This window comes from Lutra lutra, chromosome 6 (assembly GCF_902655055.1).
Source record: "Lutra lutra chromosome 6, mLutLut1.2, whole genome shotgun sequence".
NCBI classification, from domain to species: domain Eukaryota; kingdom Metazoa; phylum Chordata; class Mammalia; order Carnivora; family Mustelidae; genus Lutra; species Lutra lutra.
In genome coordinates this window covers 81400597-81419677 of record NC_062283.1, presented here as the reverse complement: position 1 = coordinate 81419677, position 19081 = coordinate 81400597, and the positions used below count along the sequence as shown (strand labels likewise).

The following is a 19081-nucleotide window of genomic DNA, read 5'->3' as shown; positions in this document are numbered from 1 at the left end:
CCCACTCCTCAGTGTGCCCTCAGAGACAAGCGCTCAATCACTCCCGTGTACCTGGCCTCTGGCCGCGCTCTGAGCTCACCCAGCCTGTGACCTGTTCAAGGTAACCCCCAGTTGAGAGCTCACTCCTCGGCTCTGTCTCTGTAGCTGACTTCCTCGTTCTAATACCTGTAAGCTCTGCAACACTCAGACACCCCGATCCTTCTGTGGCCCTGCGGGACCTGGGGCCACGTGGACCCCGCGTGGGCTTCACCCTAGTTTAGCCTCTGGAGCGATGTCCCTCAATGGAGCAGACTTTTAAAAGTCCTGATTTTGTGCTCCGTTGCTCTGCCACTTGCTGGGAGCTGGCCCCTCCCCCCGCAGTCTGTCTTCTGTCGCTTTGGATTCACTTCTCCGCTGGTCCTACCTTTCAGAAAGTGGTCGATTTTCTGTTTCTAGAATTGTTGCTGTTCTTCTCTTCGGTCTCCTGTTGGATTTGTAGATGTTTGTGATGGATTGATAAGCTATCTAGCTGATCTCCTGCTACCTGATGTCATCTCAGCCTGCTACTTCTCTGCCATCTTGACTCCTCCCCCAAGCATGGATATTTGATTGAAATCATTTCAAAATAAGTTTCCAGGATTGGCTATAAGTACTGAGGCTATAAGTATTGAGTGCTTGAGATTGAGGTAGAAGGAAAAGGGAAATTACTTGGGTTTTGACCACTGCCTTCACAGATCCAGGCAGAAACTATTTTACCCGCAATGGGATTTTTTCTGTGAGGGCTGTGTGGAGAACATTTCAAGTCACATTAATGGGAAATAAAACTGGAGAAAGCACAAAAAGCTCCATATAGCAGAGGATAAACCATTATGAGTTAATTAAGAATTTTGTAGTAGGTGTAACTTCTGTTTCAGATCCTGATATGTTTCGCCTCAGATTAAAACTCTGTTGCTTCCTGCAGTGAGGAATCTTTGGGAGTTTCTCTCTCTTCCTGGCTAGTGATTCCTAAGAATTACCTGTCAGGATCTGCCTTGAAGGTTATCTCACATCCTGATTTATTTGGTTATATTTCCAAGCAAAATATCTAAAACATATAACACTATAGAGTAATCAAAATATTTTTAAAAGAAAAAGTCCAAAGCATTTTTCCTACTTTTTAAACCTGCATGTTTGTTTACTGTTTAATAATAGAAACTTATGATTTAGAGATTTTTTTTTTTAATATCTTCTTTAAGAGTTCTTAATCTGGGGCTTAGCCCCCAGATGGCTTCTACTTTGATCCTCCATCATATCGGTAGATGCCAAGCACTAATTCATTTTGGAATTATGGACTAAATGCAGTGAAGCTTCTGGTAATATAGCAAGTCCAGACTCTAAACAACAGATGTGCATTGAAACCAAGTATTTTAAAAGCCATTTTGAGAAACTAAAGTGCTGCTTTAATATACTGAGTAAAATGATAAAATTAGCTTTTTAAAAAATTAATCTTTCCAGTAGTTTTGAATACAAACAACAGTAAAGCACAAGTATATTGATTATCTATTCATAATAGCCATTGCTCAAAAACTAAGGCATTCCCAAGGGACTGCATTCAATTCACCATGACCCTGGCCTCATAATGACTAACTCACTGCCTGTTGTCCCTTATTTAACACCGTAGATTGCAGATGCTCCGCAGATCATGTCCTTGATGATCCCAACCAAAGTATTTTTCAAAAACTGACCCTCAGATTGAGAAATGGCATTTCTTACTAGAGAAATTCCAGTCCTGTGTAATCCCTTTTTTTTATTTTTCTGGTGTGAGACATAATGATTAAATTAAAGGATTCTAATACCTTCTGCATCCTGGGCAAGCTCCTTAATGAATTCTCCTAAGGAGTCTGCTCGCTTGTTGGTCCTCTCAGCATCCTGTCCAGTTTGCTCGCCATCTGCTGTCACTTTGGTAGCCTAATGATCCAAATTCAGGAAAAGCATAATTAATTGAGATGATGAAGCTACAGCGAGATAAGCTCCCACTAGCTACATTTTCCTTCAAATATAACTCTGAGCCAAAGGCAATCGATGAATTATTGATCAGATATACTGGAAATGACACCCCGTGCTCAAGTATACAATTAAACTTTATTACTTCTTCCATTAAATGGAAATCAGAGAGCTGTATTGGGTCTTTTTAGAACCCTTGCTCTATGCAAAGACACAGAAGAAGCGATAAAACACAATTATTTTTGAAGTATCTTTGAGGCAGAGTTGCCAAAAGTCTTTAATGGATTTTTTAGCCTCCACATGTTGCAATTTTGTCCATATTTTATTTACTGAAAAAGTGTGGAACATAGCAATGATCTCTGGAGGAGGCCCAGGCAGTCTGTCTCAATAAGCTTGATCCTATAGATGCAGTCTAGATCAATACATTAATTAAAGAAACAAAGAGGAGAAATGCTTAGCTACTAAGTAGTAAATGCTTATTTTATAACACTCTAAGGATGCCAGGAAAACGTTAAAGAAGAATAAAGGCTAACTCTTTCCATATATCATCACCGGAAAAGACGGCCGTTAATCACAGTACCACACATCATGGTCAACAAAGTGAAATAACTCCACAAATAGCTTCACCTCCCGAAGAATGTACCCACACATTTGCACCTTCCTTCACATTGAAGATGCCACGTAACACAAAGGAATCCATTTAATGTGTTTATAGTTAAGATATGCTATATTTAGTTAAATAAAAGGGGCATATGTAACATTCAGTTTCTTAAAAGATACAAGGTTTAGAGCACCTTGAAGTAGGTGTACAGTTTCTCTCTCGATGTATGTGCATATGCTAATAGGACTTCTTTTTTTTTTTTTTTTTTTACTAAAAAAGATAGGGATAATCTAACTATAGATAATGGATCAAAGAATTACAAACTGCCTTAAAATAATTTGAGAAAGGTCCAAATTGGCAGAGTATTAATTCTCTATAATCCCATACAGAGTGTTTGCCTTCTAGACATGCCCAGAGATTCTAAATTTTTTTCTTACACATAAATGGATTTTAGATAGAAATTAAAATAGAACTAAATGTCTGGCCAACACAGAACATCGTAAGAGATGCTATAGAAATTATACTGCCTTTTGTGATTTCCCAGGGGGCAGTAAGAGGTTTAGATCCTGACTACTTTCAAGTTTTTACATGAAAGGTGGACTATAGAGTCCAACCATCATCAACTAGTTTCTCAACCTGTGAGTGTTACCATCACAAATAAAAAGATGAAAGGGTAAGATCCACGGGAAGTTTTAAAAATCTCTCTTAGCAGTCTGCAGTAAATATCCGAAATTATTTGGAGGGTGCTAACCAATTGGTCAAGTAACTTTTTAAATATGCACTCCACATGCATATACACATACCTACAAATTTTTAAATGTTATTTTAAAATTACTAAAGTCAGCTGCTTAAGATATTGGCCTTCTAAGCTATTATAGATGTTTATCTAGACTGAATTGACTGTACTCTACAAGATCACTCCTATTTTCACATATCACAGACTATACTAAGGGATTTGATCTACATTATGGTCATTTTTATTATCTTAATTATTAACGTATAACCAGCACTGTATTGCCGCACATGGTGTGCATTATAATTTAAACTTAAAATTTATTCCTTGCTTTATCAATATCTTATACTACTAAAAGATCATAACTTACATATTCACATGACAAAGGCTACAAATCTGATGCATAGCCAAAAGCATTTAATTTTTTAAAATAAATGTATATTGAGGCACTGCCTCTTTTAAATTCTGGATGATCATGAACTGGTCATGCCTTTAATTCTTCTTCCTTAATTAATTTATACAACAATATATAAGAGTCATCATTAATAAACTTGGTACTGATTATAGGAACACTCCAATAGTAAGATGTCAAGAATTCTAAATGATCCATGGTAAGAAACAAGTTAGAAGAGTTATCACGAAGACACTATGCAATCAACATCCTCGGCTTCTGTTTACTTTGTAAAAATATGCCAAACTCTTCCTTTCTTAGGCTCGGATCCTGCTGTCTTTACCTGGAATCAACTTCCCCTCTGTCCTTTCAATTGCTGGTTCCTTGTCTTCTGTCATCTTTCAGCTTCAGTGTCCCTTCTATTGTGGTCATTTCTAGGGCACCTAGCCAGGATTCCAGACTTTACACAGAACATTTTCGTCATAGCCCCATGCATTTTAGAATTACTTAGGACTCCCTTATTTATTAGTTACCTCCCTCACTAAAGGGTAATCTGTAGGAGAGCAGGAACTTCATCTGTTCTGCTCATCACTTTATATCCAGCTTCTAGTGTCCTTGTGTGATGCCTGAGAGAAAATATTCAATGAATGTTCAATAAGTGATTAAGCAATTACCTAATGAATCTTGCCAACCTTATTACCATTCTCCCTCTTTTTTAAGATTTTATTTATTTATCTGCCGGAGAAAGAGAGTGAGAGGGTATAAGCAGGGAGAGCAGCAGGCAGAGGAAAAGCAGGCTGAGAAGGAGAGGAGAAGGAGCAGCAGGCAGAGGAGAAGCAGGCTGAGAGGAGAAGCAGAGCAAGAAGCCTGATGTGGGACAAAATCCCAGGATCCTGGGATCCTGACCTGAGCTGAAAGGAGACACTTAACCAACTGAGCCACCTAGGTGTCCCTTATTACCATTCTTATTGCCTGCCTTTCTATGAACACTCCCTGTTTATAATGTTGTTCCTTAACTCCTCTCCAATTAACCAAAATTAATCCAGCCTTCAAGAGTCAGTTCCAACTCAACCTTCTCAGTGAAGCCATCCTTGATTATTCTGGCTTATGATTTATTATATTTTTTCCCTTTTCTTTTCTTTCTTTCCTATTAAAATTTTTCTTTTAATATGCCATGAGAAATTGTGATTATATATCTTTCAAAGAACTTTCCCAGCTGCATCTTCCAATTCTTCCAAAAGACTTCACCAGTCTTTCCAATGCAATAAAAGATTCTGTATTATACTTCTGCCTTCCTTCTCTTTTTGAAAGTAGTATCATCCTAATGACATCAATGGTCATACATCCTTATCTAATGAGGAAAAATATTTACAAACATCAGAAACCCAGTTCCGAAACATTTGCATTAATCCTGAACGGAATTAGCATTTTCTGGCTTTAAAGAAAGGCAGGAGTTTGAACTTGTGACTTGTTGATAAACACATTTCCACTGAGGGAAGGGAAGGAGCGTGAATGCTGCATCTCTCTGTTGGCCCCAAAGTCCTAAATCTCACAAAAGGATACTTCCAAAGCAAACACGCAATGGGGATTTTAAAACTTTCACTGTATCACAACGATGAAGCAAACAGTAATTAAATGCCTACCAATTTTTTCCCTCAAAACAAACTAAAAAACAAAACAAAACAAAAATGTAAACAGGAAGATAGCTCTATTTTTGCAGTTCCTCCAATCATGTTAGAAGGGTCTCAAATTCAATGATCAAAAAAATTTCACATAGCAGTATTTTCATTTTAAGATGTTCCCCTTTTCTCCCACCCCCCCAGGCATTTAACTTGAAAGAATAGGCTTTCTTACATATTAGATTTATACATATTTGAAGCAGCAGGAACTATCAATAATTTGGCATTTCTGTTTATAGTAGCTCCAACAGTTTTTTTTTTTTTTTTTTAATTTCACAAAGCTGTTATCCAGTGTTGCTCCAAAATAGAGATTGTAGATTCTAGGTAGCAAAGATTTTTTTTTTTTTTTTTAAGATTTATTTGAGAGAGAGAGAAAGAGAGAGAGAGAGAGAACATGAGCAGGGGAAGAGAACCTCAAGCAGACTCCCTGCCCATTGGAGAGCCAGATGCAAAGCCTGATCTCACGACCCACAAGATCATGATCTCAGCTGAGACCTAGAGTCTGACACTTATTGAGCAACCCAGGCACCCAACATAACATTCTGAAATCAATGTTTAGTCAAAGAAATGTGAAGCAGGGTGTTACACTAAATTTTTGGATTTGATACACTAAAAAAAAAAATGTGAAACCTAGGAAAAGTTTCCTCACATTTTATAGAAGAAATAGAGACCTGCAAAATCTGACTTTGATTTGTATGAATTTTACACACTGTACAGATCTGTGGCATCTGCTAACTGCAGCAGATGTGTACGTATTTACCCCTGCCTTGTATCCCACCCCCAACCATCTCCTACCTTATACCAGCTATCATGCATAGGAGCCCAAGTCATCGGAGACAACCAGTAAATGCAGTGTGGTGACCTGCTGTGAAACATCAGAGAAAAAAAAAGTCCCTTTCCAGCTTCATCAAAGTTTTGGTGTAGAAGAAAATTGATAGCCAAGTTCTCATTCTTCTCAGAAGCAAACTATGTTCGTAGCACAAGTTCTTCAGGAAATCCTAGTGCCTTTAAACTTTCTGTGGCTTCTTAGTCTGGAGGTGCTCATTGAGTGTAGCTCACAGACTCACTTCCACCTACTGCAACTCGACTACTGTCACCCCCCCATCCGGCTCCCTCAGCTCCTTGACCCACCTACTTCTTAACCTGGTCCATTTAATACCAGAATCAAATGTTCCTGGGTTTGGCTAATTTGCTGCAGGAGTTGAGAATGTTCTTGGCCTCTTGACGCAATGCTAGAGGCAGGGAAGGATTCTGTTGAGTCATTTGTCTCATCTGTTGAAACTGAGGCTGATCCATAGGAATTCAAATGGTCTTCTCCAGAACTTATTGTAGGGTCGCTGCAGCTGCAGCCACTGAAGACTGAGAAGCAAGCCCCCATGCTAGCTGCTGAGGAGGGAATCAACCACAGTCTGACTTTGTCTATCTCCAGAATTCCCATAGAAAGAGGCCCCACTACTCTGTCAGGGTAGTTAGAACAGGCTCTCAGGGCTGCAATCATTTGCTGGCTTTCATGACCCATGGACATGATCTTGGTTACCATTTTCTTACAAGACTGCCCTGTGACACACACACACCTGTTGTGTCTTCAAACAGTTTGGCCAAGAAGACTCTCCTGATGTACCCTCTGTTGATGGTGGGCTTATAGCCATTGGTGCTTCTGCTGGCTTTTCTGCAGGGTTTTCTTGTTTCACTGTCCCAAGAGGTGCAGGTGTGGGAGAAGGAGCTGAAGCAGGGGCATGGGTGGGGCCCCAAGCAACAGCCCACACCAGGGAGGAGCTAACAGTGGTGCGATGGCAGGATGTGATGGCTGGGTTGTAGCTGTTACTGGTGCTGTGACAGCTTTAGGTGTTGCCACCATAAGCACACCTCCAGGTTTCTTCATCAATTTGATATTCTTGTAGACCAGTATCATCATGGAGGACTTTGCCAGAATAAATTAATTTTTGACCTACTATAGGAAAGACATCTTTCTCCCTTTTCAGACTCAACTTTCTCTTTGGTGACTTCATTGTCTCCCTGGGGTCAATGTCAGTCCTGTTGCTGGACGGTCTGAAGGGTAACCTGCTTGGTGCAACCAGGCAGCTCCACACTGGGTCTGCTGGCCACTGGGTAGGACCCTTTCTTAGATTTTTAAAAACAACTATCATTACCACCATTCATGACGATGTTGAGTAATTACTTTGTTTGGTGTTTTGCCATGTCTATCTATCTCTATCCTTGGGGCTGAGGCTAGGTCTCATTTATTTATTTATTTATTTATTCATTCATTCATTCCTCAGAGTGCCAGGCATAGTAGATATTGAGTGATTAGCTGGTATACTGAATTATCTACAAATCCCTTTGAAGTTCTAACATCTGTTGGAGGAAACAAACAAACAAACAAAAAAATCTCTATGCCTTCCCAATACCATGCAAACTGGCCTTCTGCCAGATGCTAGGCTTGCCAGTGAATGTGGATGGCTGGGCAGTTTCTGGGTGTTTTTCAGAGCCTAATGGGAAGCTTGTTTAGGAGGAGAGCCAGGCACGAGACCCTCAGTCCCAACCACACTACATTCTTGTCACTGGCCTCATGGTCATTAAAGACTAACTTGCAGTTACACACCAAAGAGCATGCGGGTGCAGGCAGGGGTGGGGTTGGGATGAGGCAAAACTCTTTAGGGCCAGCACAGTGCTTACTGGGGGAGAAGGTAGCCTTCCCCTGCAGAGATAAGAAGAGCCGCCCCTCTCGGCGGTGCTCCAGAAGCGGAGGAAATGTGAGGTTCCTGGCAAAAAAAAGACATTGACTCATGGTATTAGCTCTCTAAAAGGTGAGTGATAATGTCAGGCTCAACTATACCCTGGATTGATATGTGTGTTCAGAAGGGCTTGTAATATTCTCTTGTGTCTCATTTACTCTTCCTGCCTTTAAAGATACACAGAGGGCATAATCCCTATTATTATACTGACGAAAGAGTAGTTATGGAGAGGGTAAGTGCCTCCTCTGAACTCATACAGCCAGGGAATTGGGGGCAAAACACAAATTTTCTCACAGCTTTATATTTTGTCCATTTCAAGCACTAACTTATATTATGCTAATATCCGGAAAGACTAGGAAAATACATGAAAAAGTTGAGCATTCTGGATGGGAGGAGAGACGCTGCTTAAGCTCAGGTAGTACTTGAAGTGTATCACCTTAAGGCTTTAGTAAATTAACATATTTAAAAATCCATGGCAGAACATCATATACAGACATTTTAAAAAGTCATGTCTTATTACACAGTAATTAAATTGAAGAGTCACCCTTGTCAAAACCACCTATGAGAGACTCCATAAAGGAAGCCTATGACAAATGCAGTATCACCTACGCAGAGTGGTGATAGATAGCGATATCATGGTGAAATTCATGACAATCAGTTTCACCCAGGACAGGCTATTGATAATGTTACAGATGAATGCTAACTACTACATGATAGGTGCTCTCTGTCTGATTCAGTTTGGCTCTTCTTGTATCTTATTAAATTGCCATTCTATCCCTTAGTCATATTTCCTCCTGTTCACTATTATCTTGTCCTTTGAGTATTTGACAAATGTCTTCTCATTTATCCTATGTTGTACAATCTTCTGTTCATTCTCTATCTTTGATTTTCTTATTTTTAAATCCCCTTACCTCAGTTCTACAATCTTTCCAGTGTTTCTTTCTAACTGATGCCTTAGCCAGTACCTTGTGTATCTTTTACCTTGGATTATCTTTTTTTAAATTCAAGTTCACTAAGCTAGGTATTTTTTCCTTCTATTTTTCTTTTTCCTTTTTTTTTTTTGGAGTATTTATATTAGACAGCATGCATTACCATTAGGCATGCATTAATTTACTTCTGAACAATGTAGCTGTTACTTTCTTGCTTTAGCTCAAGCAGTTCTCACTGTGCCTCTTGAAATCTGCACATAATTTTCTTGGTTAGATATTACTAGTGTCTTTCATTTTCTGCTTTCTTTATGTTAAAACTAGAATTTAATGGGGCAAATCTAACTAGTGAATAAACAACATTGCTTAGATGCCATTCGCTTTTGCATTTGCAGACTTATATGGCTTCCTGCTAAAATTAAATTTCAGATCTAATCATTTATATGATATTCTCAAGGGTCATCTTCAAAAACTACCAGTTTTGTATATCTAAGTGTCAGTGAAGTACTCCTCAGGCAAGCTATTAGGCAATACACAAAGAAAGCGATAGGGAGAAGCCAGGTGGCTCTCTGGAATGGTAATAAGTGACTTCTATACAATTTCTCCCTAAATAGTTCAGGTGTCAGTTTTAAGAGTTCCAAACTGAACAAGTATGATGTGCTTGATATTCTCGTTCTCTCTCTTTTAAAATATAATAGCAGAAATAAAAAACATTGCTGACAACTTAAACTTCTTAACACTATAAATAAGGTAAACATACAATATTGTTGGCACTTAAGTCATCTAAAATGTAGTTCATCATTTCCAAAACAATTTGATTTAAATTTGATTTTAAATAGGCAGTAAAAGACAATGAAAATAAAGCTGAACTCTGATATTTTATATAGTTCAGTTTATTACATATTATTCTTACCTTATGGATAAACATTTAGGAGATGTTTATTAAAGGAAATAAAACATCCAACTGAATATAATTATAAATACATGCCTGATTTTAGTGTATTTTTGAGACATTAAAAAAATCAATGCTTATTTTGAGTTTTTCTTTTTGTCATCTAGTTGTTCAAATGCTATTAAATTATTCAAAGTTAATTAATTAAACAAATTACTGAACTACTTTGTGCATGACATCGGTGATACTGTGGTGAGAAAAAAAAATTAAAGGACATACCTCCTGCGCCTTTCAAGCCTATAGTCTGATAGAGTAGAGAAGTATTTGTTGAGTGATCATGAAAATAAATTTATAATTACAAACTGAAGAAAAAGTACAGTAGTATAAGACAGTAGTGTAAGACACCTAAAATGTCTCTCTCATAGGACAGGTTTCCATAAGCTGAGGTTTGAAAGGTGAACTGGAATGAATAGAAGTTAACAAGATACAGGAAAAGGTGATTTACTTCAAAGGTTAAAAAAACATGTGGAAAGGCTGTGGTGGGATGAGGTAACTGAAGGGCAGTATGGCTGGAATGCAGATGGCCAGAAGCACAGGTGGTAGGAGATGCGGCCAGCAAGAGGATTTGAGGCTTTAACCTAAGAGCAATGAAAAGTTGGGAGGATGAGTTTAAGCACTCAGGTGACATCTTCAAATCTGGAATAGCAAAAGTGTATTTTGGCTACATTGTAGAGAACAGAGTGGAAGGAGAACAAGAGTAAAAGCAGAAGTAGTAGCTAGAAAGCCACTGTGGTCACTTCAAAACTAAAGATTATGGAGATGGAATGAGAGTTGGGTAGTGGAGAGGAGATCTGTACAAGAAGAGCAATCCCCTGCGTTTGGTAATAGGTTGAATAAGTGGAAGGCCCATGAGGAAGATAAAGGACCAAGGAAAATTTCTAGATTTCTGGCTTATATGTTAAATGCATCAGGGTCCAGATAACCAGGTTGTAATATGGGGAAAGACGAAGTTGGGCAGTTAAGCAAGAATCAGATCACAATGGAAGAGCATCATATATCATACTAAACAAAATGGAGAGCTGTTGTAGAATCTGAAGGAGAGTGACATGATGAGATCCATGATTTGGAGGATTTACTCTGTCATATGATTAATAATTGGTTGGAGTTGGAGATGGCTTAGAGAGAGAGATCATACAAGGAAACTGAACTGGATTCGGTTGAAAATGAAGGTAGAGTAAAGGGTAACTTATTAATTTTGGGGGTGGAGAATTGGCTACATATTGGAGGACAAATTACTGAGATGCTCTAAACAGGAGAAAGTATGGGTTTTAAGAGGAAGATGATGAGTTTAATTTGAGATGTCCAATCAGCAGCTAGGTTTTTGGGACTGAAGCAGAATAAAGTCTGTCTTAAAAATATGGATTTTGGGGGCACCTGGGTGTCTCAGTGGGTTAAGCCTCTGCTTTCAGCTCAGGTCATGGTTTCAGGGTACTGGGATCGAGCCCTATATTTGGGCTCCCTGCTCAGCAGGGAACCTGCTTCCCCCCCCCCGTCTCTACCTGCCACTCTGCCTACTTGTGATCTCTCTCTGTGTCAAATAAATAAATAAAATATTAAAAAAAGAAAATACAGATTTTTGAATCATCAGCATATACATGGCAATTAAAGCCCAAAGAAAGAATTTACAAGTGAGAAAAGATGTAGATTGATGACTGCACCCCAAGAAAACCAACTCTTAAGGGATGGGCAGAGTAAGAGCCTGAGAATAAAAAGAGAATTAAGAGTAAACTAGAGGAGAATAGGTCAAGAAGGAAGGAAGGGTCAAAAATGACAATTGCTAAAGTGGGTTCAAGTAAATTAAAGTTTTCATTGGATTTAATGACCAACTTGTCATTGGTTATCATCTAGAAATAGCTTTAGTAGCAAGCTTGGAGAGGAAATTTAAATTGCAGTGGAGTGAGAAGTGAATGCAGAACTGTCTCCAAGGCTTTCAAAAACTTTGGCTGTGAAACAGAAGAGAGAACTAAGAACAGTAGCTATGGAGGTATGTGGAGTTGGCATCAAAAAGCATCTCAGTAGTTACCCACAGTTCAAATATGCTGAATTTAATTCCTATGTTCAAAAAACTTACATTTCAAGAGGGAAATCAGATGGCAATAAATCAAAATACACTGAAAGAGATATGTGATTATGTAATATTTTGCCTATGTAATATTTGCACTATAAATTATACAAAATACATGTTAAGTGTTAGTTTGGGGAGGAATATGATTCTCTTTATCACAGTATTAGAGAACTAGATTGCTCTAAGAAAAAAAATGAGCATAAAATATAAAAGCGCTTGTAGGAGAAAGGGCAAGCTCCTACAACAGCTATGTAGGATGAGACTCACCAAATGCTTTAACAAATCTAACAAATGTATTATTCATAAAGCAACTAGTTAACAAACAAAGAAGAAAAGAAAGTGCATCAAAAAGACTGGCTGGTCTCCCTGCATTCTACCATTAGCTGGACCAAGGTTCAGTCTATTCAACTACCAAAACATAATGTTTTAATTATTCAGAAGTTATAAAGCTCTTCAAGGATCAGGACATATTCTAAGCTATTTTAAAAGATGATTTCCCCAATAAAAGAGTGCTTTCACAACTATTCATAACACTTTGTAAAAAAAAGTTTTATGCAGAAGGAGACAACATGGCAGAGGAGTAGCAGACTGAGATGACATCAGGTCCCAGGAGTTCAGTTAGATAGTTATCAAACCATTCTGAACATCTGAAAACTCAACAGGAGATAGAAGAGAAGAAGAGCAGGAATTCTATGAACAGAAAACTGACGACTTTCTGGAAGGTAGAACATGCGGAGAAGTGAATCCAAAATGACGGGAAGATAGACAGTGGGGAGGAGGAGGGGCCGGCTCCTGGCATGCAGTGGAGCAGCGGGGCACAAAATCGGAACTTTTAGAAATCTGCGCCACTGAGGGACATTGCTCCAGAGGCTAAGTGGGGGTGGAACCCTTGTGGGGAGAGCATGGTCTCAGGTCCTACAGGGATGCAGAAGGATTGGGGGTATATGAGTGTGGCAGAACACCCCGGTATTGGAGCAGGGAAGCTGACTACAGAGATGGAGCTCTCAGATTGGGGTTACCTTAAACCAGATCCAAGGCACAGTCAGGCCACTGTTCTTTGAGCAGGGACCCCATAAGTGGCAGATCAGAGATACCCCTTCCTTCCTTCTCTGGGAGGAGTGGTGCAGGAGTGTGTGGCAGCAATCTGCTGGGTTTGGAGACTCCAAACAGGGCTGTGAGCCAGAAATAGAAATTCTCAGTCACAGGCTGAGTGAGCTTGGAGTGCAGCTGGAGACCAGGGAGATAGGAGGGATTGACTGCTTTTCTCTGATGGCACACTGAGAAGTAGGGCCGCAAGCTCTTGGCTCCTCCAGGCTGGAGACTGGGAAGCTGCCATTTTCATTCCTGTTCTCTAGAGGTCTACAGAAAGCATTCAGGGAACAAAAGCTTGCAAGAGTGAACCCGAGCAGATTGCTTTAGCCTGGCCCCTGGCAAGGGTGGTGCATTCTGCCTTGGTCAAAGACATTTGAGACTCATGGCAACAGTCTCCTTCCCCAGAAGATCAGCAAGAACATCCAGCCAAGACCAAGTTCACCGATCAATGAGAACAGAACTCCAGAGCTAAGGGAAAGCAATGCATAGAATTCATGACTTTTTCCCCATGATCCTTTAGTCTTGCAAAGTTAATTTTTAATTTTATTTTTTCTCATTTTATTTTTTTAAAAAGATTTTATTTATTTATTTGACAGAGAGAAAGATCACAAGCAGGCAGAGAGGCAGGCAGAGAGAGAGGGGGAAGCAGGCTCCCCGCTGAGCAGAGAGCCCGATGCGGGGCTCGATCCCAGGACCCTGAGATCATGACCTGAGCTGAAGGCAGAGGCCTAACCCACTGAGCAATCCAGGAGCCCCCTCATTCTATTTTTTTAACTTTTCCTCTTTCCTCTTTTAATTTTTTTAAACTAGTTTAACTTAACAATGACTTAAAAAAATCTTTCTAAATCTTCATTGTTATAGCCATATTTTCCCCTTCATTATATTTAACCTTATTTTTTGTATACATATAGATTTTTTTCTTTAAATTTTTGGTATACAATTTCTTCTAATAGATCAAAATATACCATAAATCTAGCACATGGCTTTTTTCTAGTCTCCAGCCTGCTCACATTCTCTTCTCTCCTGTTTTTTCTTTTTCCAACCAACTTATCCCTTCCTTTAAAAAAAATTTTTTTTAGGGGCGCCTGGGTGGCTCAGTGGGTTAAGCCTCTGCCTTCGGCTCAGGTCATGATCTCAGGGTCCTGGGATCGAGTCCCGCATCAGGCTCTCTGCTCAGCAGGCAGCCTGCTTCCCTTCCTCTCTCTCTGTCTGCCTCTCTGCCTACTTGTGATCTCTGTCTGTCAAATAAATAAATAAAATCTTAAAAAAAATTTTTTTTAAATTTTCATATTTATAGTCATAGTCCATTCCTTCATTATGTTTACCCTTATTTTTGTATATATATATGTTTTTCTTTCTTTAATATTTTGGGAGGTAGTTTCTTCTAAGAGACCAGAACACACCCAAAATCATTAAAAAGTATATATATGCTTTTTAAAAATTTTTAAATTTTTATTTCTTTTTCCCCCTTTCTTCTCTCCCCAGTTTTGGGTCTCTTCTGATTTAGTTAGCATACATTTTTCTGGAGTCTTTGCCAGCCTTTTAGTATTTTATTCTCCCGCGCATATAATCTTATCTGGATAAAATGACAAAGCAGAAAAACTCACCAAAAACAAAAACAAAAACAAAAACAAACAAACAAACAACAACAACAACAAAAAAAAAAACAAGAGGCAGTACTGATGACTAGGGACCTAATCAATATGGACATTGGTAATGTCAGAATTAGAGTTCAAAATGACAATTATCAAGGTGTTAGCTGGGCTCGAAAAAGGCATGGAAGATATTAGGGAAACATTCTGGAGAAATAAAATCCCTTTCTGGAGAAATAAAAGAACTAAAATCTAACCAATTGAAATTTAAAAAGCTATTAATGAGGTGCAATAAAAAATGGAGGCTCTTACTGCTAGGATAAATGAGGCAGAAGAGAGAATTAGTGATATAGAAGACCAAATGACAGAGAATAAAGAAGCTGAGCAAAAGAGAGACAAACGACTACTGGACCATGAGGGAAGAATTCAAGAGGTAAGTGAGACTGTAAGATGAAAAAATATTAGAATAATTGGGATCCCAGACAAAGAAAGAGAGAGAGGGCCGAAGGTATATTGGAGCAAATTATAGCAGAGAATTTCCCTAATACAGTAAAGGGAACACACATCAAAATCCAGGAGGCACAGAGAATTGCCCTCAAAATCAATAAAAATAGGTCCACACCCTGTCATCTAATAGTAAAACTTACAAGTTGTAGTGACAAAGAGAAAATCCTGAAAGCAGCTCAGGACAAGAAGTCTGTAACATACAATGGTAGAAATGTTAGATTGGCAGCAGACTTATCCATAGAGACCTGGCAGGCCAGAAAGAACTGGCAGGATATATTCAAAGCATTAAATGAGAAAAATATGCAGCCAAGAACACATCCAGCTAGGCTGTCACTGAAAATAGAAGGAGAGATAAAGAGCTTCCAGGACAAACAAAAATTAAAGGAATTTGCAAACACCAAACCAGCTCTACAGGAAATATTGAAAGGGGTCCTCTAAGCAAAGAGAGAGCCTAAAAGTAGTAGATCAGAAAGGAACAGAGACAATATACAGTAATAGTCACCTTATGGGATACAATGGCACTAAATTCATATCTCTCAATAGTTACCCTGAATGTTAATGGGCTAAAATGCCCCAGTCAGAAGACACAGGATATCAGAATGGATTAAAAAAAAAAAAAAAAAAAAAAAAACCAAAACCAAAACAAGAACCATTGATATGCTGTCTACAAGAAACTCATTTTAGACCAAATGACACCTCCAGATTTAAAGTGGGGGGTGGAAAACAATTTATCATGCTAACGGACATCAAAAGAAAGCTGGGGTGGCAATCCTTATATCAGATAAATTAGACTTTAAGCCAAAGACTATAATAAGAGATGAGGAAGGACACTATATCATGATTAAAGGGTCTGTCCAACAAAAAGATCTAACAATTTCAAATATCTATGCCCCTAACATGGGAACAGCCAATTATATAAACCAATTAATAACAAAATCAAAGAAACACATCGACAATAATACAGTAATAGTAGGGGACTCTAACCCCCTCATTGAAATGGACATGTCATCCAATCAAAAGAGCAACAAGGAAATAAGGGCTTTAAATGACACACTGGACCAGATGGATATCACAGATATATTCAGAATATTCCATCCCAAAGCAACAGAATACATATTCTTCTCTAGTGCACGTGGAACATTTTCCAGAATAGATCACACCCTGGGTCATAAATCAGGTCTCAACAGGTACCAAAAGATTGGGATCATTCCTTGCATATTTTCAGACCACAATACTCTGAAGCTAGAACTCAATCACAAGAGGAAAGTTGGAAAGAATTCAAATACATGGAGGCTAAAAAGCATCCTACTAAAGAATGAACGAGTCAACCAAGAAATTAAAGAAGAATTGAAAAAATTCATGGAAACAAGTGAAAATGAAAACACAACTGTTCAAAATCTTTGGGACACAGCAAAGACAGTCCTGAGAGGAAAGTATATAGTGATGCAAGCCTTTCTCAAGAAACAAGAAAGGTCTCAAGTACACAACCTAACCCTACACCTAAAGGAGCTGGAGAAAGAACAGTAAAGAAAGCCTAAACCCAGCAGGAGAAGAGAAATCATAAAGATCAGAGCAGAAATCAATGAAATAGAAACCAAAAGAACAGTAGAACAAATTAACTAAACTAGGAGCTGGTTCTTTGAAAGAATGAATAAGATTGATAAACCCCTGGCCAGACTTATCAAAAAGAAAAGAGAATGAACCCAAATAAATAAAATCATAAATGAAAGAGGAGAGATCACAACCAACACCAAAGAAATACAAACAATTATAAGAACACATTAGGAGCAACTGTATGCCAGCAAATTTGACAATCTGGAAGAAATGGATGCATTCCTAGAGGAATGTAAACTACAACAACTGAACCAGGAAGAAATAGAAAACCTGAACAGAGCCATAACCAGTAAGGAGATTGAAGCAGTCATCAAAAATCTCCCAACAAACAAGAGCCCAGGGCCAGATGACTTTCCAGGGGAATTCTACCAAACTTTTAAAGAAGAATTGATACCTATTCTTCTGAAACTGTTCCAAAAAATAGAAATGGAAGGAAAACTTCCAAACTCATTTTTTGAGACCAGCATTACCTTGATCCCCAAATCAGACAAAGACCCCACCAAAAAAGGAGAATTACAGACCAATATCCTTGATGAACATGGATGTGAAAATTCTCACCAAAATTCTAGCCAATAGGATCCAACAGTACATTAAAAGGATTATTCACCATGACCAAGTGAGATTTATTCCTGCAAGGAATGCTTTATTCCTGCAAGGAAGGCTGCAAGGTTGGTTCAACATCTGCAAATCAGTGAATGTGATACAATACATTAGTAAAAGAAAGAACAAGAACCATATGATACTCTCAATAGATGCTGAAAAAGCACTTGACAAAGTATAGCATAATTTCTTGATCAAAACTCTTCAAAGTGTAGGGATAGAGGGTACATACCTCAATATCATCAAAGCCATCTATGAAAAACCCACAGCGAATATTGTTCTCAATGGGGGAAAACTGAAAGCTATTCCCCTAAGGTCAGAACATAGCAGGGATGTCCACTATCATCAGTGCTATTCAAAATGATACTAGATGTCCTAGCCTTGGCAATCAGACAACAAAAAGAAATAAAAGGCATTCGAATCGACAAAGAAGAAGTCAAACTATTACTCTTTGTAGATGATATGATACTTTATGTGGAAAACTCAAAAGACTCTACTTCAAAACTGCTAGAACTTGTACAGGAATTCAGTAAAGTGTCAGGATATAAAATTAATGCAACAGAAATCAGTTGCATTTCTTTACACCAACAACAAGACAGAGGAAAGAGAAATTAAGGAGTCAATCCCATTTACAACTGCACAAAAAAACCACAAGATACCTAGGTATAAACCTAACCAAAGAGGCAAAGAATCTGTACTCAGAAAACTATAAAGTACTCATGAAAGAAATTGAGGAAGACACAAAGAAATGGAAAACGTTCCATACTCATGGATTGGAAGAACAAATATTGTGAAAATGTCTACGCTACCTAAAGCAATCTACACATTTAATAAAATCCCTATCAAAATACCACCATTTTCCCCCCAAAGAAATGGAAAATAAACCCTAAAATTTATGTGGAACTAGAAAAGACCCCAAATAGCCAGAGGAATGTTGAAAAAGAAAGCCAAAGTTGGTGGCATCACAATTCCAGACTTCAAGTCTATTACAAAGCTGTCATCAAGACAGTATGGTACTGGCACAAAAACAGACACATAGATCAATGGAACAGAATAGAGAGCCCAGAAATAGACCCTCAACTGTATGGTCAACTAATCTTTGACAAAGCAGGAAAGAATGTCCAATGGAAAAAAAACAAAAAACAGTGTCTTCAAGAAATGATGTTGGGAAAATTGGACAGCCACATGGAAAAGAATGAAACTGGATCATTTCCTTATACCACACACAAAAATAGACTCCAAATGGATGAAAGACATCAATGTGAAACAGGAATTCATGAAAATCTTTGAGAAGAACACAGGCAGCAACCTCTTCGACCTCAGCCGCAGCAACTTCTTCCTAGACATATTGCCTAAGGCAAGAGGAGCAAGGGCAAAAATGAACTATTGGGATTTCATCAAGATCAAAAGCTTTTGCACAGCAAAGGAAACAGTCAACAAAATCAAAAGACAACTGACAGAATGGGAGAAGGTATTTTCAAACGACATATCAGATAAAGGGCTAGTGTCCAAAATCTATAAAGAACTTAGCAAACTCAACACCCAAAGAACAAATAATCCAATCAAGAAATGGGCTAAGGACATGAACGGACATTTCTGCAAAGACATCCAGATTGCCAACAGACACATGAA

General features: G+C 38.5%; 1 protein-coding gene across 1 annotated transcript in view; it reads right to left on the bottom strand.

Moving 5' to 3' along the window:
• The window catches only part of LAMA2 (laminin subunit alpha 2), a 672905-nt gene that overhangs the window by 135880 nt on the left and 517944 nt on the right, over positions 1 to 19081 (bottom strand). Inside the window, 1 exon segment of the mRNA XM_047732179.1 lies at positions 1815 to 1926. Coding sequence (XP_047588135.1) covers positions 1815 to 1926 — 112 coding nt within the window.